At 42.3% G+C, this 25,057-nt stretch overlaps 1 protein-coding gene and 1 non-coding gene across 2 annotated transcripts; one reads left to right on the top strand and one right to left on the bottom strand.

Moving 5' to 3' along the window:
* The first annotated feature begins 13,910 nt into the window (after positions 1-13,910).
* LOC122718837 (GS homeobox 1-like) lies at positions 13,911-14,991 on the top strand. Its single transcript, XM_043944203.1, has 2 exons — positions 13,911-14,175; positions 14,261-14,991. The coding sequence occupies exons 1-2, from the start codon at positions 13,911-13,913 to the stop codon at positions 14,989-14,991; spliced, it is 996 nt and encodes a 331-aa protein (XP_043800138.1).
* Positions 14,992-20,845: 5,854 nt separating this feature from the next.
* On the bottom strand, positions 20,846-20,917 carry Trnap-ugg. Its single transcript has one exon. It is a non-coding gene; the product is annotated as a tRNA-Pro (tRNA).
* Between the last annotated feature and the right edge of the window lie 4,140 nt (positions 20,918-25,057).

Here is a 25,057-nt window from a genome sequence, read left to right as displayed (position 1 = left end):
TATCCTTACTTATCCATTTTTGATATTTGATTATGTTTTCTTTGTTTAATTTATCGATTAATAATATTATTGCAATCCATTTTTATTTTCAATTTTTACATATCTATTATTTTTTTTTATTTCGTATATTTTATATGTCATAGAATATAAATTAATATATTATATATTATATATTATATAAAAATATGTATAATATATAATATATTAATTTACATATTAATTATTTTTATATACATTTTATATATTAAACAAAATTCAATGCAATAACACAAAAAGTTTCATTTTTACGAATATCTAATGTTTTGTTGCTTGAAATAAAATTGTTTAAAATCTAATCTACAGAATATTTCAAATTTAGAAAATATCTTCTTTGAAAATTTTCAAATTTAAAAAATGCCTTTCCTGTTCGAATACATTTACCTGGGGAAATGAATTACACGTTGCAGTGCTTTTGCCCTTTTTTGCCTTTTCAAAGAGCCCTTTCCGGATAATTTTGGTATTTATGGGATTAATGTTTGTGCTATGAACAATATACACACATACACACACACATTATATATATATATGTATAAAATGATGGGTTTTCGATAGATCGACAGGACAGCTGTCGTGGACACACGCCGCTAAGCAGCTTATGTCGATTCATGAAAATTTTTGCGCTTTTTTGGAAAATCGATCTCTAATCCGACAGGCATTAGAATTATCGGTAATTTCGCCCGAATGAAATGATAATTGATTCGAGGGGGGACGTTGCGGATGAACCCTTCACAGAATGGCGTGTGTTTGCCAAGGAAAAAGAATTTTTACATACGACATATTTTTATCGATAAACGTATCTAAGATTCTCGAAAAAAATTCTCATAATTTGTAATATGAGGATTGATTTAACAAACGGAAAAAGATTCCTACAACAACGAACGATTCGACATTTTTCTATTCGACGATTGAAAATTTGTTTATTTCGACGAAAAACGAATTTCAAATTCATATTTCATTCACTATTTTGCGTGTCAATTGTTACAATGTTTAACATCGTTAAATACTCTTATCTTTGCAAATAAGTAATTAGATTAACTCGAAACTCTTTAAATAACGTTTAAATAAAGAAATTATGGAATTATGGAGAATGAAATCGTTGTTCTGCAACGTCCACGTTCCAACATTCGAGATGTCCTAATTCTGAATTATGTCAAACGTATCGTTGAAGATTACAAGTTACAAATGAGACTCATATATCGCCGGATTATATCCCGTTTGATACAGAACTGAAAGAGGAACCGCAGGCCTGAGTAAATAAGGTGGATGGTAATGGGTGGGTTCTTGCCAATAGAGAAGAACAGCTTGTCCTCATAGAGAAATCGCAGTGCATCATGGTTGATACGTGTGAACACGTGAAAATGGCAGCATATGCTCGCAGAGGCAATCGCATAACTCACAGCAATGTCATTTTCAAAATGGGAATGACCGAAAGGATCGGGCGAAGATCGGTTTGTAATAAGAATTATTGCGAACAGAAAATATTATATGTACTTATATAACGAGATAGAAAGAAATAAATAATTCATCGATGTATAATTAAACCGTTGATTATTGAAAATTCGATTTGGGCGAAAATGGACAATGATGTAATTCAACGAGTTATTGTAATTAATTGTATCGTTAATATCGTGCAAATTTTTAGTTTTTTAAAGAATCGTATTTAAGACTTTGAACTCAGAAAAGTTACTTATTGTTTTATGATTATTTTCATGGATAATGATATTATCTCTTATTTAGCGATTTTGTTCTACGGACATTAAATAAATGTAGATGAAACTAATTAATGAAAAATCAAAGGATAGTCATTATTATTTGTTGAATTAGATCAATCACTTTATTTATATTGTAATGTTTCTTCATCATTCGTATTTATCTTTAGATAATACCTAAAGTCATTTAAAAATACCAGATATTGCAAAATGTAATTCCTAACCTGTTAATAATGATTGATTGAATTAATTACAAATCATGTTACTTACGAGAAAATTTCTTCGCAAAAGAATATTTAAATCACGAGTCGCGAGTCAATATTTGGCGCGAGGATGCGATACAATGCACTTTGAAACGGAATTTTCGATACATAAAACAAAAAAATAAGAAAAAAAAAAAAAAGAAATCCAATACTACGCTTCACTTTTTTTTCATAGATGTTGTTATTTTAGGAATGCTTTGACGAATTTATCTACTCCGTTCACAAGTGTACTCTTCGTATCGGACGAGTCGGCGAGCGAATAACGCGATGTAATAAACGCGATATTTCTACAGAACAATCGAACGAAACTTTGCTTTTACATCAAAATTTAATTTCCCTTCTATAAATCCTAATAACTCCACGAAATATCGAAACAACATAGAATTATTATCTCGCCCGTAATTTTTTCGCTCACGCTCATCGTGAGAACGCGAGTTTGTTTCGACCACGCTCTACCGTCTATGCTCTTTCCGACGGGATATAATTTATCGCGAAGTACAAGCATTGCGTAACTAACACGGCATAACTAAAGACGAGCCCTCGACGAGTCGGCGCTCGACGCCACTCGAACACACAATATCGAAATGCTGAAACGGTGTCTCTCTCTCTTTCTCTCTCTCTCTCCGTGTCGTTCGAGTTTACGTTGGTAAAAAGGAGGGGGGGGGGGACTCGACATTGTCAACGTTTTACGAGCGATTCGATCCACGTTTACGACATTGGGGAGAGGCGTAAGTAAGTAGTCGAGTATTTCTCTTTCTGTATGTTCTCGTACGCTCCGTTATTTTACGATCGACGAAATACAATCGTGAATTTAATCGAATCGGACGATAATTAATAAGTCGAAAAGTGGGCAATGTTGATAAATTCTTCGATTTACTTGGCAAACTGATTCAATCTTGGATCTCGAATTTAGTCTCATCCTATATTTTCGACTTTTTTTTTTTCGAGAAGATTTCTTTTTGATTAAAGACTCTCCTCTTCGACGTATCGTTAAGAAATCGTTCAATTTTCTTCTCCTTAGCGAAACGCGGACGTAGCACTCCATTAGCCTTTCTCGATGAATCATTTCCGGATGGATCGTTCCTCGATACTTTTCCTTTCCTCCTAATGTAATTTCGATATACCTCGTGAAAAATTCGTATATAGATACATATATATATATACACACACCTATTTGCTTCGATTAATTAAATAGTAAAATGATACTTTATTGAATTATTGAAAATTATACAGTTTATTACCGTAATAATTAGTTAATTACCACAAGGGTAAGGGAAAATTTTGTATTTGTTATGAACGAGATATGATATTTCTAAATGTTTCAAGCTGCAACGATCAATTTTTGCCACGAATCCTGTGAATTTATCCTGTGAAAAAAAACGCGAGGAATTATATACATCGCTCCCACAAAAATAGATCAAAAATTCCCCTTTTGGAAAGAAAATTTCGCTCGAAGCCGGGACCGGTTCGAGGTTTATAAGCGGTTTCACTTCGATTTAAGCGAATGCTCCACGATATAAGCTCCACGATTTCTCGATTATTTCGACAGAAGTGTGGAGCAACGGGATGTTTTTTTGTTCCGTCGGGGGACAGAGGAAGAAGAAGAGAAAATCAGTCTCAGCCAGTTGCAAAGTTTCCAACGAGGGGGGAGGGGAGAGGAGGAGGGTTTGGCGCGGTAACCGGACCAAATTAAACTTCCGTCTGTGTTTCAGGAACGGAAAACCGAAGAGCGGGGTCACTCTCGTCATCGATTTTCTCGCCTCCCCGCGATATTCCGGTTTCTGGAAATTGGCACGATAAATCGTGATACGTTGGTTTAACGATGTCCTCGATGCCTCGAAAACTGCGCGGAAGTAATTTTAAAGCAGTAAACGGGTAATAGTTTCTAGTTGCCCTCCATTCTTTCATCGCTTCCATTCCTCCAAGAGAGATAAAATATACACTTGCACACCTATATATATATATGTACACGTACACGAATCGTCCAACATCCCATGCAAGCTATAAATTATTGTTAAACGTATGTAATTATCTGGTGTGCAAGTCGATGGTAAACCCGTTTGCAATAGGCAGGGAAAACAGGCAGCTTGATTAATATCGAGGCTCGTAAATTACGATGATACGTAATAAAACGGAGACCGTTCGAGCGGATGGGATACCATTATTCGTGAACGTGAATCATCGCGTTATTTAATATAAGAATCGCGCGATTAACCGCTTCCACCGTACCAAAAATGTTCTCCGTTCTCGAATGCGATCACGGGCCATTGATCGTTCAATGGGACACACGTTTCTTTCATCGGGAGAGAGAGAAAAAAAAAAAAAAGCCACCAGAATTGTGCCCTACCTGTTTTTGTGGAAATCACTGGAGATGTAGAGAGGAGTGTCCATTGGTCGATTGTTAATCGAGTGGTTTTAGAGGTGTCGGTCGAAACGAGCGAGAATCGAAGAAAAAGAGAGAGAGAGAGAGAGAGAGAGAAAGAGAGGGAGAGAAAAAATGAGTGTCCTTCGGTGTGAAAGGGCGGCGAGGAGAGGGCGGCGGGGCGAGTGGAGGGAAGGACGGATATTTTCCGACACCTGGTAACACGCTGCATCCGTACACGATTTCATCGGATCGGAAAATTGCCGTAAAATTGCCGCAAAAAGTGATATTTTATTCCTTTCAGTGATGGCTCACGATTTACCAACCGCGCTCGATACGTTCTTTGGGATTATTTATGGGATTTTATGGACTCGTGTCTCCTCCTCGTGCTCGAGCCTCGTGCACCTGGCTTACTCGGTGTCAATAACGGCGACAATTATTTCCATATGTACGATACCTTTTATCTTCCTTCTCGATGGATCCGTTTCGACGAGATTTCGATTTTAAACTCCCGTTCATTGTATATATTCTATATATATATATATGTATATTTAACAAAGCGTATTATGGCGAGAACAATGCGGCCGAGCGATGGCGAAACGCGAGTTCGTTCGTCGGATGAAAGAATACCGTTGGTCGATATCCCCTGCGTACGCGTGCACGAATAAAGCATTCGATGAATTGATATTCTATCGAACCTATTGATATCATTCGCGATATTGTTCTTCTTCACGAAGAAGATCCGTTTTTCCGACGGGCAGGTAGTGGAATCCACGACAAAGATTCGCGAAGGGGAAAGGTGCATTATAATAAAATATTGTTCCTCCTTCGTGTCGTTCTCCTTGATCTTGAGCTTACAAATAACCGAGGAAATAGATTTTTACGGAACGATTTTTCACCAGGATTTTTCCAAACGGAGGACCGATGATCGATTCGCGTTGATGAATATCTCAACTCTCGAACACGCGTATTATACCACGAGCGTGTTCTTCCTCGTCCCGGAATCAATCGCAACGAATAGAAAGATGGATAGAATAGAATTGTCGCGCGTTTAAAAGTTTCAATTTAACCGGGTGCAATCGCGCCCATTGGCCTCCCGTAATCCTGTTTGCCGCACGCCCGTCGTTCGCGTGATTTTGCGTTTTCGAGGCACGTCCGCAATTCGTAAAACGTGGCCCAACCTCCGACGGCTTTGTTACATTCGAGCTCGGCCGTGCACGCCACCCATAATGGGATTAATCACGACGGGATTGACGCGGGGCCGACAATGAGCCAGTTAGCGCGACGACGTGGCCTTCATCAACCGGTGTCTTCAGGAATTATTATCCTGCCACGCGCTTATTATGCGCCACGTGATCGGAACCGTGCACCCGCGGCACGCATCGAAACTCAGTTACGGAGCAATCTATCGTCCATTGTGCAACCCATCGAACAAAGTTTCCTCGATCGGTCGGAAACGGTTTAACTCGGCCCACTATTTTCACCCTTCGCGACACTCTTCTCTCGTATTTAGTCCCGGTGATTTGCCACTTGTTTATTTCGTTTCGATATCGCAAAACGGAGTGAGATAGAACGTTACAGGGTGTCCCAAAAAAAGGGTGTTGCAACGTCCGTAAATTGGAGGAGACTTCTCAGGTGATTTCGAGAAACATTTTTCTTTCGTTTCGCTTTAAAGGGTTTCGTTAACGAAGTTATTAACAAGGAAAATATGTCAAACACGAGAAAATGATAATATTCGACGTGCCTTGTTCGACGTGTATTGCTTGGATTTTGTTCGTCGACACAACGAACTCAGCAATGCTAGTCTCGTGTCTCGATTTACGGCCAGTATTTTTCGTTAATCTTAAACTCGTTGGACAAAGTTACGTAACGAAAAATTTTTGGAAAGAAGGGAAATCACCTCGGCAATCTCTAGTTTTTAGGGATATTCCAACATTTCCAAACGGAAACATATATTTCGGAATAAATAGATTCGAGAATTATTGTACTCAGTCATCGTATTTGTCGAAATAATAAAGATGCTGCATCTTAGGCGCGAGTTAGCTATTCACAAGTAGGTTGCGAGGATGAGATATAACGAGGGTAGATTTTCGATCACCCTTTCCCCCCAGGTTTTATCCTGATGAATTTATAAAATGATTCAGGATGAACAGATAGAGGGAGAGAGAGAGAGAGAGAGAGGATGCGGAGGGAAATTGCGAGGACGAAGAATAGCTCTCGTATCGCCTTGTCATCGAAACTTCATTTTTCGCGATTGTTATTCAAGGGTGAGGGGATGATAGAGAGAGGGCTACCGCGGGACGATCAACAATGCATCGAACGAAATACACAATAACCCCATTTTCTTCAGAAACGTAAGCTCCAAATCTGGAACGTCTCTCGCCCGGATCTCTTTCGATCCGATTTTTCACGAAATTACCTTGGATGAGATTCTATTATCCAATCGACGTTCGCTGGAATCGTCTTTTTTTCTTTTTTTTCAACTTTATCCCTGACCCATTTGATACACGCTTGTTTCGCAAAATTTTAATAACTCTTCAAATAAAAGGGAATAAAGTCTTTCGAGAATAACGAGAATAACGAGAATAACGAGCCGTCCATCCGTTTTAACGTCCGTGATTTATCGAAGTTACACGTTGTAGTTACAGATAGACTACGACGTAGAATAATCGGCTTCGAAATTTCAAGTTCGCGGGTTTTAATATCAGCATTATTCCGAGGAGAGAATCCCCTTTCTTCCTTTAAGTAATTCATTCTCTTGCAGAGATCTCGAACAGATCCGTTGCAAAATTCAAGCTCATTAACAATTAACCGTCTCTTTTCGATTTTCCGCAACCCGACCGAGCTCTTTACGAACAATTTTACATCTATATAAATAAATTTCCCGAGACGAACGTTGAACGTATCGTCGAATTCTGTCGAATCTATTCACGCTTTAAAAAGGTGTAAAACTAGAGAACGCGTGTAATTCACACGAGCTTCCTACACGGAAAGATCCTCTACAAAATAAATTCCTTGTACGCGTTCCCACTGTCTCGAGAACAAGCTCGCTTTTCGAGACCTTTTATCCGAAAAGATACACGATTTTCCAACGATTTGACCAACGGACGGATAGAGTCATTACGCTCTACGATACTCTCACGTCCGTTCAGGAAACGGAGAAGCGAACAAGAGGAAGATACCGCGATACGAGGATTCACGGTGTTCAGGAAACCGTGGCGTATCCATGCACAGCGAGGCAAAAATCCGAAGCTGACCGCGTTACTCGTGAAAGCTTGCTCTGGGCGCGTGTCGAAACGCGGGTACCAAGGCGGAAAAAAAGAAAAAAAAAGAAAAAGAAAGGAAAAAAACCGGTAAGAAGATTGACGGTGGAAGAGGAGGAAAGCTAGCGAAATTATCGAATGATCCACGCTACGATGATTATCTCGATTCCCTGGTTGTTGGCAACAATGGCAGGCGAAGCAGCGAACGGCCGACCGACAAAAAGGTCATCGATACGGATACGAATACTATGAATTTAAAAATCCATGGATCCTCTATAGATCCTCTATAGATCCTTGTCTTATAGGGGGATAAATCTACGGATTTATCTAGATGATCTTTTTCCCATCTTTTCTTTCCGCCAACAAGTTTACGAGTTCGGCAAAAAGTCATCGTTCTCTCGCGATCTTCCTTCCCTTTTCTTTCCTTCCTTCGAGGAACAAGTTATCTCGCTACTCGATTGCGGAGCACGAAGTAGCAGCTTTATCGAGTTGCGGAATGTCGAGTTCGATGAAAGTTGGATATCGCTATGCAGTTAAGTATATACTACTTACGTTAGTTGGCGTGTAGATAGATAAGGGGGTTTCGCGGTCCGTCGGATAAACTTTCCTCTCCTCTCCGGAATAGCGGAGTTGACGCGGAACTTTTCCTTCGAATATAAATTCGTTATAAGATTTTCCCGCGTATCGACAACGATACAAATTTCATTTGCACGATCGATCGATCACGGCCAATCGATCTCTGGAAACTTGGTCGTCCTCTTGGAAACAGTTATATATAGTTGTTCCGTCCATCCGACGGAGATAGAGATATATATAAAAAAAGAAAAAAAGATCGGGAAGAGATGGTTACGAGCGATATAATTGTACGTCGGTGAGAGGGAAGAACGAAGGGGGTAAGACCTCGGAATAAAGGATTTCCGCCAAAAACATCGCTTTTCGGCCCGAACTATATATACCCGAATTATTCCCGTCCGGATAGCACGGGAGAAAAGGAAAGATCCGAAATCGTATTTGCCATTCCCATGATTATTATTTACCTCTACCCGCCACCGTTTCATTCTTTCGTTCCTACTTTCTTTTTCTTCTTCTTTTTCCCCCCCTCCCCTTCCCATTTCTTTCCCGTTCATCAGCCTTCCCTTTTATAGATGACCAATAGCGTAGGTTGAGGTCGTGGAGGATGAATAGGATGCTCCTTTGGGATCCTGCATTCCGCCTTCCGAAGAATGCACTTTTCCGCCCGGGTGAAATGAGCCGAGCTAATTTTCAGATCCTTGCCCCGAGATCGAGAAACGTTGAGAGGCCGACTCGTCCCCGGAACGAAACGGCCGGTGGCCGATTGGAAATAATGGAATTTGGAAAAGAAAAGGAGTAAGTTTGCCGAGCGCGACGTCACGATTCTCTCCTCGCGATTCCCTTTCATCCCGTTCGATTTCATCCAACGAGATTCTTCGTCCAATCTCTCGAAACGCAGTATCGCGCTCGATCGAAGAGCCGCGTCGAGAATCGAAGAGATCCGATTCGTGGGGATCGTTGGGATACCTGTCGCCATTACGACACGCTTTATCGCGTTAATCTCGAAGGATTTTCGCTTCGATCGACCCGAGGATTATTCCTTGTTTGTTTGTCTGTTTGCTTGTTCGTTGATGTCGTATTTCCTCTCGAATTCGGTTTTCTTTTTTTCTCGGCTCGAAATTTCGGCCCAATTTTGATTCAACAGGAAAAAACGCGACGCGGTGTCGAGAGAGAGAAAGAGTTTTATTTGCCCGGCTGGGCAATTTAAAAATTTGAAATCAAATCTGTGTTGAATATCGGCGGTGGCTCCCGGCAAGCGATTTTTATTCTTTATTATTTGGAAAATAAAGGAGGGAGAGATTTGAAATTCATCGTGGCAAAGGATTGCGTTTTTTACGGCAAATTTATTCTCCGTTCAATGTCTCAAGATTCCGCGATGATAAAAAGAAAAGAATTAATAATCCTTTATCTCGCGAGAGAAACGATCGAAAATAAATGGAAGAACGCTTTATCTTTTCCTTCGAAACGGCCAAATTTCACGATCGCAGAAGAATCTGTTCCGGAAGAAAGTTGCGAGTCGAAGGAAAGTTTTACGAGTTTAATATAAATTTGAAAAAATCGTGGAAAGAAAGAACGGGTTCGATTAGCGTGAAATTTTTATTACGATCGATGAAAACTTATCGTCTCTCGACTTTTTCTTAAACATCGTCGAAAAAAATGGGAAATAATTGGCCTCTTCCATTTCTAGCTTTCCTCTTTTCTTCCAGCTTTCTTCCTTAACCCCCGTTAAATAATTTGGTTCATCGTTGACCCCGAGGCGTCCCGGTTTACGCGCCAAGAAACTTGGAGATCTGGTTGCCAACCTTGGGTAATCTACGTCGAGGAAGAGGGGGGAGGAGGAACTCATTAATATCCGCCGTTTAATAATTTTTTGGCAAATGTCCAAATTTATCTCGAGATCAGTGCCGCTTGCTTATACTCGATGCGTGGCACGTCAGTATAAACCAGTCCCCCGGATATTAACTCAAAACTATGTTACACGATACTACGAATTTTGAAACTTTGTTTGCACCGATTATACGACGAGTTGCCCTTAATCCGTCATTGAAAACTAACTATTTTATCGATGAAAACAGGTTTTCAACAGTTTCCCAAAAGTCGAAAGCTCGCGGATCGGATAATTTTCAAATATTTATAAAGCGGTGAACTGAGAATTGAAAGTTGCTCCACCTTTAAAATATTCTTACTAATATCGCGAGCATTAGAGCAGCATCGTTACTCCGGGAAGAAATACACGGAGGAAGCTTTTAAAACTAGGTCACGAAGGTTATACTAGGGTATTACTAGCTGGTAAAGAAAATTGAAAAATGCCCAGCTATGTATGCCACTCCTCGAGACCGTACTCTTTGAAACTTTAGCAGCAAAGAGATTTGGAAGAAGAAGTGGAAAATTGAATTAGAATTCGAAGCTTGGACGACGATTCTTCTCGTTGTAAAATTTCTTTTCCATCGTCCCTTTCCCTTGTATTATCGATTACGAAACGGATTATTGTATCGCGTTACGCGACGTTTACTTTACTCGACATTAATATCCATTTTCAATCAAGAAATCGGAGATTCGAGTCAAAATATATATATATATATATACATATAAAACCTATTCTTCTTCCCTCCTCCACCTCCGTTCGAACATCTAGTCTCGGCGGTTCTCGAGTCTCTTCCTCGAGATTGGGATACGCCCCAAATAAAAAGGGGAGCCAATGGTGATGCCCTAAAGGAGGGGTCCCACGTGAAATTAAAATATCCTTCGGTCGTAATGATTCGGTGGTAACAAAGTACGCTGCATACGCGCGTCTCTAACTTTTGTTTGCGATATTCGATGTTTCGTTGTCGGAAGGGTGGCGCGGATCCAACCCCTCGCAAGGAGGGTGCGGGCAACCCTTCGAAATCAGCCGGACATATGCTGGAAGAGAGAGAGATACGCGTATTGTATTATTCACGAGCGGCTCGTGATACAACGTTACCCCCCTCGATTTTTAATACGGGGTGGTTCCGGCCTCCTCCTCGCCTTGGTAACATCGTAATGGGATTAGTCGCTTTATTAGAGGTTTAAAATCAAGGGCTTATGCTCTCTCTCTCTCTCTCTCTCTCAATCTTTTCTCAAACCGCCTTCGTATCGCGTTTAATTCGTTTGCCTCGAATGCTCTAAATGGATTAACGCGAACTCGCTAACGAAGGGAGCAGAATGTTAAATTGTTCGACGTTGTTTCGAAATTCTCCTTTATCGTTTCCATCGGCGGAGATATCGTTTCCACGTGGAGCAACGTGGATGATAGAAAAGGGCACGAATCGTTACAGATACGAATCGAGCTCGTCGTTAACGCTGTGCGAATATTGTCGTCACCATGTTATCGTCGACACATGACGTGGCGATTCTCGAATACGAGCCGTGCATTCGTGGAGCAGGTGGCCAAGAGTCCAAGTACGTTCGAGTACAGGAAAATGTGGCACCGAGCGACGAGGCGAAAACCGTCGCTGAATATACCCGATACCTCGAAAAGAGGTTTTCGACGTTAAATATTAATTTTCCGCTTCCTGAACACACGCCGTGGACGCGCTCTCCGCACGCGACACGGTCGATAAAGCAGCCACGTAGTAATCAAAAGATTAGCTCGGCGAGCAGCAAGATACTCCACTCTAATAAGTCGAAGTGGAACCAAGTCCGTCACTGCGTGTTCGACACGGTTCGCTGTTTCTTCGATGGATTGAACGCAACGTATCGGGTTGCCAACGGATACAATGAAACTCGAATTCGTTGGCAATTTTCGGGAATAACGCAGTTATTTTAGCGAATTATTTCACGAACAAATTTAATATTCCTCCATCCTACTCCTTCAAGTCTCTCGAAAGTATGCGTATTCGTGGAATTATTGAGCGAGCCGCGTCTTCGAAGAACGATAACTGGAACCTGCCCTCCCATTTTCATCGATCGTGCACGTTTAAGAGTTTGCATAACCGGGATCGTTAAAATTCTCGGAATAGGGAACTGAGCGATAGCCCTGTTTTAAAATTCGTGGTGTATCGATGGTTTGACAAACATTTATTTATTTGTCTTCGATTCTTCTTGATACGCGAGCGAGGCCATTTAAAGATATATATAAGGAATAATTTAACGACAAATGTGTGGAAACGAAATTAAAGTAATCAAACGGGAGAAAGGAATCGTTGAAAACGGTGGCAAAGGATTTTTGCAGAGTTGGTAGGATTATTATTATTCGTTTGATCTAATAAAACCAGCGGCAAACTTTATCGGAAACGTAAACGTGGATCGTGGAATCCAGATGCTTTCCGGAATGGAAATTGTTCGATGGAAGAAAGAGAGGAAGAAAAAAAGCTGCTCGTTCCTCGGATTCGATTTGGATCTTTCAAGTTATTGAATATCGATGCCGAAACACTTTTCTGTGTAGAGAAAGATGAGATGAATTCCTAAGAATTTTCTTTTTTTTTTTTCTCCTTCCCCACTTAATCGACAAAACTTTTCGATGCTTTCAACGAAATTATTTATCGCCTTTGCTCTCCTTCTTCTTCGTTTCTTTTCGTCGGAACGTAAACCGATCGAAAGTTTCGTACGAAGGAGGAAGCGTGCGAAGGAACCGAAAATTAAGGAACGTTACCTGGGAAATTTTCCCTTCGTGAATGTTTCCACTGATTGGCGTAAAACGTTCTCCAATTTCACCCTCGAGGAAACCACTAATGACGCTTTCTTTAGTCACGTTGGATTACCACTGTGCCGTCTCCTCCCTTCGTCTTATCTCGATTGGCCGACCAGATTCTTCGCGAAAAAATAACGGAAACGAGCATCATCGCTCTTGTTATTCCTATTATTATTCCTCTTATGGAAAAATAATTAGTTAGAATATCAAGTCAACTCGAAAATCGTCAACTAAAACAAACAAACAAACAAACAAACATATTCACTTTAACCGAACCCCGCGCATCTAAACGTATATCCTCCGGATTTTGCGCGTGTTTCCGCCAATTTAAAATCATACTTCAAAATCATTGCGAGGAACGAATGCGGCCTCGAATAATAAGGAGACGTCGCAGAAGGGGGGGAGGTTGGAGCGTGCGGCGCAGGCCAATAATAGCGGAAAGATGGGAGTATACGGGAGTGTATAAAGTTTCCGGACGTATTAGCCACCCGTCGAATTAGCGTTGCGAGAAAATGCCCTACTCGGTGTCGATCCCAGGGGAGGCGATCCGTTTGGTCCCCGTGCGCTGTTAGGGTGAATCGAAAAGGGGGGCACCCTCGAGGAAAGGGCGGGGCCCTGTACAAAAGGGGGCCCCAAGGAAACCAACCCCTGGGTGGAGTTAGCAACCCCCGTCTATATATATATATCTTGAGCGGTGCTTTGCCCGGGGTGCAGAGAACGGTTTACCATCGAACCGCGAGGATCTCCGAGTTTCTTTATTTTGAAAAAAAATCTTTCTTACCTTTGCCCTCTCGCATCGTTCCCTAGTTAAGATTGGATAAGATTGGAAAGTAGAAAGAAAATTATAGAAAAGTGATATACGTTCACGAGCAGATGAAGGATCGAAGCTGTGAATCGAGGCGGAGGGATCGTGCGGAAGGACGGTTGAGTGGTTTCAGGATTTAGTGTTTCAATTCGTAGGATCTCGGGGTCGAGGAGAAGACTCGAAACGTGGAAACTTGAACTTTCGTGAGGTTGTTACGTGTGAATCGAGCGGATAAATTAAACGGTATGTCGCGAAGTTTCCTCGTGGACTCGTTAATCGGCAACAACTCGCCACCCGCCTACCCTTTACCGTATTACGGCAATCAATTGCCCAGTTACATGTTCAACTTCTTCAACCTGGGGTTGGGCTATCAACCGATAAGGCCGGTGCCGAGGCCGCCCGCGATGCCCGTTCCGGTTCCGATTAGCCCGCCTGCCTTGGCGAATTTACGCCCGATACCTGGCCACAGCCCTCCATCCCCTTTAAACACCTCTGCGAGCAGACTTTCCGGTAAATCTCTTCTCCACCCTCTCCAATTTATTCGCCAAAAGGACGAGCGAAAAGTTCTCACCGCCAATTTTATTCTTCTGTTCAGACGTTTCAGCGGCAGGAGAGTCGCCCTCGCGCAACAGCACCCCGACGCCGCCCCCCAAGTCGCCCAATTCCATCAACAACAGCTCGAAGAGGATTCGAACCGCGTTCACCAGCACCCAATTGTTGGAACTGGAGCGGGAATTCGCCTCCAACATGTACCTGTCCCGGCTAAGGAGAATAGAGATCGCGACGAATCTGAGATTGTCGGAGAAGCAGGTGAAGATATGGTTTCAAAATCGTAGGGTCAAGTACAAGAAGGAGGATCTTCCCTCGGGCCAGAGTCAGAAATGCTGTTGTCTTCGAACGTGCGGGAAGAGGAAGGAGGGGGCGTGCGGTGACGACTCGTCGACTCGGAAATGCGAGCAGGATGACGAGGGGTCGATCACGAGAAACGCGGAGAAATCCGTGGACGCGATTGGCAACGAGGAAACGTCGAACGTCGGAATGGCGGATCGTTTCGACCGCTCGTTCCCATCTTTCCCGGGGGCGGAGGAGGGATTGAACGTTGCGGGGGTGATCGGTTACGAGAGGGACGTTCACGGTTTGTCGAGAGGGTCGAAGAGGAGGTTGGACGGGGTCGAGGAGGCCGGGGAGGAAGCGGAGGACAAGAAGAGACGGGTCGACGGGTCGCCGTCGCTTTATCGGAACGCGATTCAAGACACTGCTATCGCGCCTGTGTTCAGGGGTATAGGATGCACCAAGCACACCGTGGAGAGGATCGTTAATTCGTAGAAAATAAGATTGGAAGGGAGAGGAAGAAGGATTCGCGTTGTTTTCGTTGTATCGTATCGTTATTGTGTACGCGATCTACGTAAGTCTTGTAAATAATGTATATAATATATTTTTGTACGACAGGAGGAGAAGAAAAACGCTGTATACGTTTCGAGGAAAAAAATAAAATGATTGAAATTGATCATTGAAATTTGTCTCGATGCGATGCCATTTTGAATACCCTCGTTATGGAGTATTACGTTCCGTAATATCGCCGTTACTTTTTTACAAGATAAATAACGTCTTATGACGTTTCCCTCGTTAGCTCGTTTACGTATATACGGACGTTTACGTATATACGAACGCGATCGATGGTGTAATTTCATTCGAAATTTATTTCACGATAATTTTCCAACTTGAAACTTGATAATAAATAGCAATCGTATGTAAAATACGTGTTAATTTAGAAGTTTATGAAAGAATTACGCGTTGAACGAGCGGCGATATTTAAATATTTCATAATGCAAAACGAGATAATTCGTGCCAATTTCATCGAATCGTAGCGTTGTTGCTTAAAATTCGGCCGTCAAGCAAGTGAATCATACGATTATATCGATTCCCCTATTACAAAAATTATCATCGAACGAAAAAAAAGGCAATTTGATCCGATCTAGTTTGCACAGCACAGCGTGGATAGTTGTTTATATCTATCAAAAAAAAAAATTGGAAAATGGATCGAAATGTTTATCTTCGTGCGTCTCTCATTTCGTACAACGCATTGGCAGAATTCGAATGAAAGAATTCGTCCGTTCCAACAAGTAATAAAACCGGAAACAAATTTTCAATTTTCAACCAGCAGGGGATCTATAAAAATTCACGAGCTACAATATTTTCATCGTGGATTACTCGTGATAAATAAAACACGGATACGAGTGGAACGAGTTAACGATCATTAATTAGTAAATATGGATACGTGAAACGGGATCGTTGCCAATTACCCCGCCCACTTTCCGATTGTTAAGCCGCGATTATAAAACGGATTAAGAGAGCGAGAAGAGTCGGACGAAGGATGAAAAAGGAGGAGGAGGAGAAGAAGGAGGAGGAGGAGGCAGCAAAAGGTGGCGAGGGACGTGGAAAAGAATCGGCGACGAAACGGGCGCGTCATTGTCGACGTGAAATCGGGTGTGATGCCGTAAATCCTGGAAATTTGTCAAGAGGCCCCCACTTTGGGTCAAATTTAAGGTAAAACGTAGTTAATGGTGTTAAGGAGCGACGACGAGGACGACGACAATGGGCGGAGGCACTCTCGCATCCTCGTCGATCGACAATGGGACACTTGTGAGCTACTCGCGCTGCGGGTGAGCGAACGAATGAAAACCGGCTGTCTTTTTTTTTTTTTCCTCACCTCCGCCACCAGGTTCCAGGTCCCATTCACGAATCCTCGAGGTTTCGTACTCGGGGGCCTCATTCATCCGCGGCCAAGAATGAGCGACCGTTTAAGGGAAAAAGTCGGAATCAAAAAATTCAGTCAGGTTCGCGCGCCTCGCCTCGCTTTCCTTTCCCTCTTTCTTTTTTTCTAGGGAGAGAGGAGAGCGGTGGTTTCAAAGGATCGGTTTCCTCTTTGATTCATAGGTTTCGGGTTAACTTACCGCTCCATGTTTTTAACGTTATTTTATATACCTCGAACATTTCGATGGAACTCGAAATGTTCGAATCGACCGAGCCTCGAGGTAACGTTTCGCTATTTTCATCCGAGTTTCCCCGATTAGTTGAAAAATTACGCTCCTCCATGAGAGGAAGGAAGGGTAAGAGGTTTGGAGAAGAAGTTGATCGGAATCGCGGAGGGAAATATCCGTATTTCGCGGTGCGCAAATAACGATCGAAGCACTCATTCCTTCCTCTCGTTCGTGTTTCGTTTGTTCGCCACAAAGGGAATTGTTTTTCCTTCCTCGCGCGCCAAGCTAAGAGATGAAAGGGGTATGTACATCAACGTAGTCGTAATCACATTATCGCTTTGGCATGCAGCGAATTTCGTCTCGAAAATACGATTTTCTTGGGGCGCAATCTACTTACTTAACTTACTCTCCCTCCTGCGAAACAACGACGCGACGTTCGTGATCAACGGATCGTGACGGAAACGCGACACGTTATCTCATCGAATAGTAAACTTTGAAATAAAGATTACTTTCGACAATTTTCTCTCGTCAATTTTTCCCCTTCGTTCTTTTTTTTTTTCTTCTTCTTCTTCTTCTTCGTTCAAACGGAGCACATTTCCATTTCTAGTGGCGAATTCGAGCGAATTCCGTGTATCGGGGCAAATGATTCTGCGACTGGCGGTGGCCTGAGCGGCAATTCAATTTTCCGGACCCTCAGGCGTGTACAGGCCTCGTCATTCGCATCGAATTCAATCCGATCCTAATGCACGATATGCAGATACGAGAGAAGCCAGTTCCTTTATTACGAATCTATCTCGACGCTTCGATCAAAGTTTCAAAGTCGACTATGTAGATAGACGAAGAGAGGAAGAAAGAGGGGATCGAGAATTTCGGAGCGAGAAATGAAAATGAAAATCAGGAAATGGACAAATTTGTGGAAAGAAAGAAGAATTAACGAAGAATCGGAAGGATCTTTCGTGGCTTGACTCAAAACTCGGTGAAAATTAATCGATTCGAAGGGAGGAATATCGCGTTAAAGAGGGAAACGTAGCCTCATTGGCCTTTATTACGCGGTGTTGATTACTATTGGAATTGTAATTACGGCCCGTATCGATGCGCCGCGTCGAAAACGATATTGGAATCGATTTGGAGCTTGTCCCCGTCTCGAAATCGGATCGTTCGAGCCGGTTGAACAATTCAACCGAGAAAGATGTTCAAGAACGTGTTGCGCGTTTCGTTGGAACGCGATCGTTGGACGGGTTCGTTCGCACGACATGCTTCCATTCCATTGGATCGCGCGTACGAACGTGGAGAAAAATTGAAGGGAAACCGCAACGGTTCTCGCGCGTGGAAACGAGGGAGAGAGAGAGAGAGAGAGAGAGAGCGAAAGAGGAGGAGGAGAGAGGAGATGGGGCGAGGAGGGATTAGAAAGGAAGGAGAGGAGGGTGAAGCGAGGCTTTCCGGTTCCGGAGCGCTAATTCATTTCATCTTATGCGCGGTGAAGAGGCGCTCGATCAAAGTTGAAAAGAGTGAGCGCGACAGCACTCGAGTAGCGGAATGGCGGGGGTTGCTCTCGTCGAAGGGGGAAGCACTCCGGGTGGTGGTGACGAGACGAGAGAGTAGAAGCGACGGCCACGGCTCGGCTCGGTGCGGGCACTCGAAAGTTGAAACCGTTTTCTCGTGTTTGCCATTGCGGGGGGACAATGGCGAGGCGCGCGGTTTCAACGGTGAATGCAGGGAATCCCTTTTTAACGTTGTCGCGCCACGAGTGCCGTAACGAATTTTTTCTTCCCCACAAAGGGCGCGCTTCTTCTCCGCGACACGCGGACAGAATTCCACCCGTTCTGGAATAACGGGCGCTCGCGTTGTTTGCGCTCACTTTGGAATTTATTCGACGCGAGCCTGATACCGAATTTTGAATACCTGAACCCGGGATTATACGAGGATTATACGAGGATTAATGCCTCGTATCTCGGGCGGATTTTTATCATTTTCGAAGCGTATACAACGTAGCCAACGACGAAATCATTTCTCTCTTCCTTTCTTGAGAAAATCGTTAAAATATTTATTGTCGTTAAACTCGATTTCCTTCCTATCCGCGACGTCGAGTAACGAAAAGTTCTTCTTTCGTCGACGTTATTTTTTACCAGATCTGGATTAAAACTCGTGTCACGTCTCACGAGTGAACGAATACGAATCTTTACAAAGAACGAATTATTATGGATGGTTGGCGCGCTCACGCGCGCTCCATTTTGTCCCCTCCGTCTTGAGGAAGGCATTTCGCCGCCTTACGACGATCACGGTGCACAAAACGTCTAAACGTTTCAGGGAAACGTGGAGACGAACGGCGCAGCTTTCTCATTGTGAGGCGGCCGCATTGTCCGATCGACTGCACTCGCCAACAACGTAAGCCACCGCAGCTACGCGCACTGTCCTCGACCAATGACACGAGAATAATTCCGCTGCACCGCCCACAACAACGCGACACGGGCGAATCTTTTACCTGAATTCGATTTAAAAAACTCTACACACCTCGATGACGTTCAATTCGAGGCGAGGCGAGGCATACGCGGCAACTTGTCGTCGATGCAAACCAATTTCGATTCGAATTGAAAAAGAAGCATTGGATAATCATCCTCCTAAATCGTCGACGTTTATCTTTTATCCGAGTTGATAATTAATCGTTCGCCCCAGTTATAACAATGTTATTCTACTTTTCTGTTATTATTATTAGCGGAGAGGAATTTCATCTACGAGAGAGAGAGAGAGAGAGAGAATTTGTTCAATAAGCGGGGATCCGTGGAAAAGCATCAAGTTTTGGAAGGTGACCCGGTTTCCCTCCGGTTTCTAGAGAAGAATAATAGAGACACGATTCCGACGAGTCATTAGGGGATCGTTACACGTGGCAGGTGCCTTATCGCTCTCCTCGAGCGCCGTTTGATTTTCTTATTAAACCGTGAACCACGCACGCGTGTCCCACGCATCTGCCTTCGTCTAATTCTGCCACGCAACTTTCAGGAAATTAAGCTTCGTCGATTCGATTTACAACCGTAAAACGTGGCCGAGCGTGACGATCATCCTGGCTTCGAAGAGTTAACGGTGTCAATTCCACGAAAATGGAAAGGAAAAATAGGAAGAAAAGATCATTGCGGCGAGTTTGAAGAGAAAAAAAGGAAAAAAAAAAAATAGAAATGAAAATTTAATTCGCATTTTAATTCTTAGAAAAATATATAAATATTAAGTAAAAGAAAAAAAAAGAAGGAGAATAAATTTTGAATTTTCGAGGTTTCAGATTCGAATTCAACTCATGTTTAAAGATCGTTTGTAATAATATAAGGATCGACGTAATATTTCCATTTGTTTCTTTTGAAATTCGTCCTTTCGATTCCGTTTGTTACGATCCGCTTTGTGTCTACACGAGAAACTCGAATAGAAATTCTATCCTCTAGGAAGAGAGGATGTAAACGAGACGTCTCATCCTTTTTCATTTTAATCGTAAGTAGAAATAGATGCACAAACGGTTCGTACGTATATATATATATATATATATATATATATATCCCTGGTCTGGAGATGAGTGTTTGAAAGTTACGGGATAATGAAATAATAAAATTGTAGAAATGCAAATGAGAATCTGCCGTAACGGATGATATACGAGGCAGACTGTTCGTAATTGTTTACGAGTCTCATCGTGGTTGGTTTGTACGCAATGATACGCGAAATATTCGTAAATTGTTACGAATGCTCGACGCGTCTAAATTTTATGCGTAATAAATGTAACGTATGCGGAGAGACGGATGCAATTTTGCATATTTATATATATATACGTAATTTCGCGAGTATACGTAGAGAACAAATATTTTTAAAACTAATTTATATTTTTAATAAAAAAAATAATTATTAAATAAATTATTCTTCCGTTTCCTTTTTTTTCTCCTCTTTATTTAACATTCGCACGATTCGAATGTGAAATAATTCAATTTGAGAATGGTCGCAAAACAATCCATGTTAAATTAAAAGCACGAGCCAACTTGATGGAAATAATGAAAATTCATTCGCGTGACTTTTTTAACGTACTCTTTGACCGTAAAAAAAAAAAAACTTGTACTTTTAATTCGTATAAAATGTAATCGTATTACGTTTGGCGGAAGGGATAGCATCAGAAAAAAAAAAAAAAAAAAAATACATCGTCGAATGAAAGGGGAGGAGAAAAAAAAAACGGGCTCAGCCGGGATTTGAACCCGGGACCTCTCGCACCCAAAGCGAGAATCATACCCCTAGACCACTGAGCCTGTTGTGAAAAGTCTCACTTATTACGGCATGTAACCGGTTCCCGTAACACAATTTCGCGGTTTGAAGATTAAATTAATCTCAACGTTGATTGTGGTGTTTCGAGTTATGAAATGAACTCTCTGCATCGATCGATCTTTTAATCATCGTAATTAAAATCGCAGCTTTGACGTGTAATTTCAATTTCTCTGCGGTTAAACGTAGATACCTATGCGTGTATATGTGTATATATAAATGAAACATCGAATCGTAATATCGTAACAATTATTTGATTAATATTATAATTAACGTTTCTACCGATCGTCCGTTCCGTATTATTTGTTAATATTTCGTATACACGTATATTCGATTGATTAATCTTTTCGTACACGAAGATTAGGCGTAAAAATAAAGAGAAAGTCGTGAATGAAAGTACGAAGCGCGGATCTTTTCAAATTCGAGAAGATATTCTGATGCGCTTAGCAACGAGTAACGGTGCAATGAACTTTCGAGTAAAAATATACTTGCAGCGCGTTTTATATCACGCGTGTCGATAATCGCACGTATCAAGTGTCCGATAATCTTTTTTACACTAATCGATACATCATTGTCAGTTAGATCATTCTTATAAAATTCATCGGAATAAAATTGATAATTGAATATCGAATAATTTGATTAAGATCTATCTTTAAGATGTACCTCGTTCTTTTTCTTTTTTTTCACTTTCGATTCCATCGTTATCGCGATATTCCCTATTTAATCGAACAAGATTGGATGAAACATTGGTGGGAACTGTTCGATGCTTCAATTTCTTAAGAAACTAGGTCGAATCGGTTGTAACGATTGCGAAACGAAACGAAGAGAAACGGAACTCCGTTTCGAGATTAATAGCGAGATCGTAAACTCTGCCCTATTTGTCATAATTAGCACCATGAAATAGCCACTTAATTTCCATCTCCCCTTTCGTGAAAGAACATTCTCTCGTTGTGTCACTCGCGGTGATGACACAAAAAAAAAAAAAAAAGAAAAAAGGAAAAAAACGCGCGTGTATTGTGCGTGGCCACCGTGATGACGAACCAACGCGAGAACACCCTTTTCTGAACAGGCTACGAACCCGACCCAGCAACCCGTGTACAGCTGGTCACGAAGGGGTCGGGAGATTTGTAGTCGTTCCATGATTACACACCGCCTCGCCCGGCCGAGGCAGAATCTAATCCAACCAGAGACTCCGCTGAATCCGTAGTTGTCTCGATCCCGATAGAGAGGCAATCGAGAAATCTACAGATACAATACCTATGAGAAGAGGACTACTACTACTACTACTATCCTGAGAGAAATGAGAGCTTCGTTGAATTTTCTCTGGATCGATCTCCATCGATTCGCCATTCCTTCTTTCGCTCTCTTCGCGTAGAATAGAAATAATAGAGGAAGTATCCACCATGCCGAAGATTGTTTCTAGACTGTATCCAGTCCGAGTATCGATTTCCGAGATGAACTGTGAGAAATTCGAGAGATAAAATTACAGTGACGCAAGTTTTATAACCTCTCGGGAGGCGAGAAAACTCGTTCCGATCCGACGGTCACTCTCTCTATCTCTCTCTTAACGAGTGACCACCTTTTAACGTCACTTTAACAGGTTCAGATACCGATCTACCCGGCGCTCTTCCCTCGGCTGGAGGGAGGGTTTTTCACGCGATGATTCCCGAATCGGAAATTTGATCGAGATGCACGATTTGGAGAAAAAAGCTCGGAGGACAGCTCGGTTGATCGGGTTCCGTTCCAGGCTCGAAGACAGGGAACAACCTGTCCTTAAATCTCGTCGAGTCACCGCGCTAATCCTTATTTAACCCTCCTCCCCCCTCCGGTTTATCGGCACGATCGAGCAGCGGGATTAACTTAACCGTTTCAACAACAATGGGGCACACGAGAAGACACCACTTAGCCTACCTACACCTTCCTGGTAACCCAACGGTATCTCTCGATCGAAGGCTGGAACCGGTACCGAGAATCACTTGTAAAGTTGTCAATCCTCGTGTCCAGATACGCGTCAGCGGAANAGAAGACACCACTTAGCCTACCTACACCTTCCTGGTAACCCAACGGTATCTCTCGATCGAAGGCTGGAACCGGTACCGAGAATCACTTGTAAAGTTGTCAGTCCTCGTGTCCAGATACGCGTCAGCGGAGGAGCCATTCTGTAATGGAAATTGAGTAAGGAATGCAATTAGCGGGGAACATTTCGGGCATACGAAAGCGACAATTAGTGGTGACACGCTTGACAAGCCGCCGGTACTTAGACAATGCGATAATAATGATCGTTATCGGGCGGAATGATCGTTAATATCGGGATAATATCTTCTCCGTGTATCGATGTCGATGCCGTGTATTAATTAATCGATCGATGTGATTTCATTGTTGTAAAGTTCAAACGCGTCGAGTCGCGTTTCATTTTTTCTTTCTTGAAGAAATGACGAGTAGCCGGGATCGGTCGAAGAATGAATCAACGAATAATCGATCGCCCTCGTGTCGTAATTATTATTCGCGGTGGCGAAAATCGTTATAACGTTTAAATCGTTTCGAGATTAATTAAACGAGGCATTCGCGTCGCTGGAACGGACAAACGTTGAAAACGTCGTCGTGTTTCAAATGACGGCCCGTTAATGAGAGATTTGCATAACATTAGCTACCCTTCGACGCCGAATTAACGTCCCTCTTCGACGGTGACATAATAGCGGGACAATGAGGTTCGACAGTGCAGAGGGTTGCACGATGCGTTAACCGATGCTATAAAAAATCGTGCCCACTTATGCCTATGCTAATTTTATCCGCTGGCGTGACCAATCGAGCCGTTGTATCGACCAAATGCGCCATCCTCGAGACAAGAGTTAATTGGTTAAGGATTGCAACGTACAATTGCCGGCAATCAAACCTATTTTTTTTTTATTTCTATAGATATTATTAATAGATTCGAATAAGTGAGTTTTAATGCGAGTTAAAGATTTAATAAGGTCGATATATAAGCGAAAGTAGCTCGATTTCTTTTCTTTTCTTTTTTTTTTTTTTTTTTCTCTCCCCATTAAAGTCCTAATTAAAAGTTGAAAATGGCAATGTTAACTCGGTAGTTGAAAAAAAAGTTTTTGGTCCAATTGCGTGTTAAGTTTGAACTGGGGGCTGGGTTTGAAAGCATCGACCAGAGGCATGATTTTGTTTATTTTTTTTATTCCCGTTTATTTGGTCGTTCCTTTCCCGCGAAACCGGAGAGGCAATTTAATTAGCTCAGGACCATCCGTTGAATTCATCTTTCTCGAAAATAAAACCACGACCGCAGCCTCAAACGTCACGACGCCCATACAATTACGCTTCTCTTCTTGACTTTTTGTTCTTTTTTCTTTTCTTTTCTTTTTTTTTTTTTTCCCCCACTTTCCATTCAAAGCTTGGCTGCCACTGATAATAATTCCCAGATAATAATCACGCCTCTCGAAGCCTCGCCTCTACTCCGCCTCCATTCTCTTTTCCTCTCTTTCGCGAGAAACATTCGAGTTCCTTGGGAAAAAAATCTCGTCGATGTTGTCCACGAGTGTTCACCTCGTGAAGAAACGAGGCACGAGATAATAATCGTGGCGGTTGAAAAGCGCATTCGAGTGGAACATATACCCGTCAACTTGGAGATTTGATTAAACTTTAAATTCGATTTTTGATCCATTTCATCCGGTGCATCTCGCTCTCGTCACGAATTCTGCGAATTTTTCTTTCTTCGAACACGCGGAACACGTGTGCCGGATTTTCCGAAAATTTTACCTTCTCTCTTACATCCTCCACTCGATGGACTACGTTTATTCCAAATTTTTGGAAAAAAAAAACAATCAGAAGCAATCACGTAAACAAACAAACGAACAATGGTCCACTACTCTACGTTCGTTAGTCTCGCATTTCCTTTGTTCGTATGCTTTAACCACCCCAAACGTTTCTCGTATCCTGTTTATTAATCGCGCTGGAAGACAGTATTATATCGCCGGCTATTCGTTCCCCGCAAAGGGGACAAAGCTGGAGGCACGCGTGATTTACAGCACGATGGAAGTGCCATTATTTCGACACAAGTTCGAAAATGGTGACGATCGATAATTTCGCGATCCGCCGCCGCCGCTTGTAAACTGTTTTTTCCG

Source organism: Apis laboriosa, unplaced genomic scaffold (genome assembly GCF_014066325.1).
Source record: "Apis laboriosa isolate Shangri-la unplaced genomic scaffold, ASM1406632v1 scaffold11_cov152, whole genome shotgun sequence".
Classification (NCBI taxonomy): domain Eukaryota; kingdom Metazoa; phylum Arthropoda; class Insecta; order Hymenoptera; family Apidae; genus Apis; species Apis laboriosa.
Note: the sequence above shows the minus strand (reverse complement) of the source record. Positions and strands in the feature narration are given on the sequence as shown.

Bases quoted from the DNA above. Each gene is read 5' to 3' on its own strand.
- LOC122718837 (XM_043944203.1), top strand. From the start codon at position 13,911: ATGTCGCGAAGTTTCCTCGTGGACTCGTTAATCGGCAACAACTCGCCA. The intron at 14,176-14,260 runs GTAAATCTCTTC...TCTTCTGTTCAG, and splicing joins CTCTGCGAGCAGACTTTCCG to ACGTTTCAGCGGCAGGAGAG.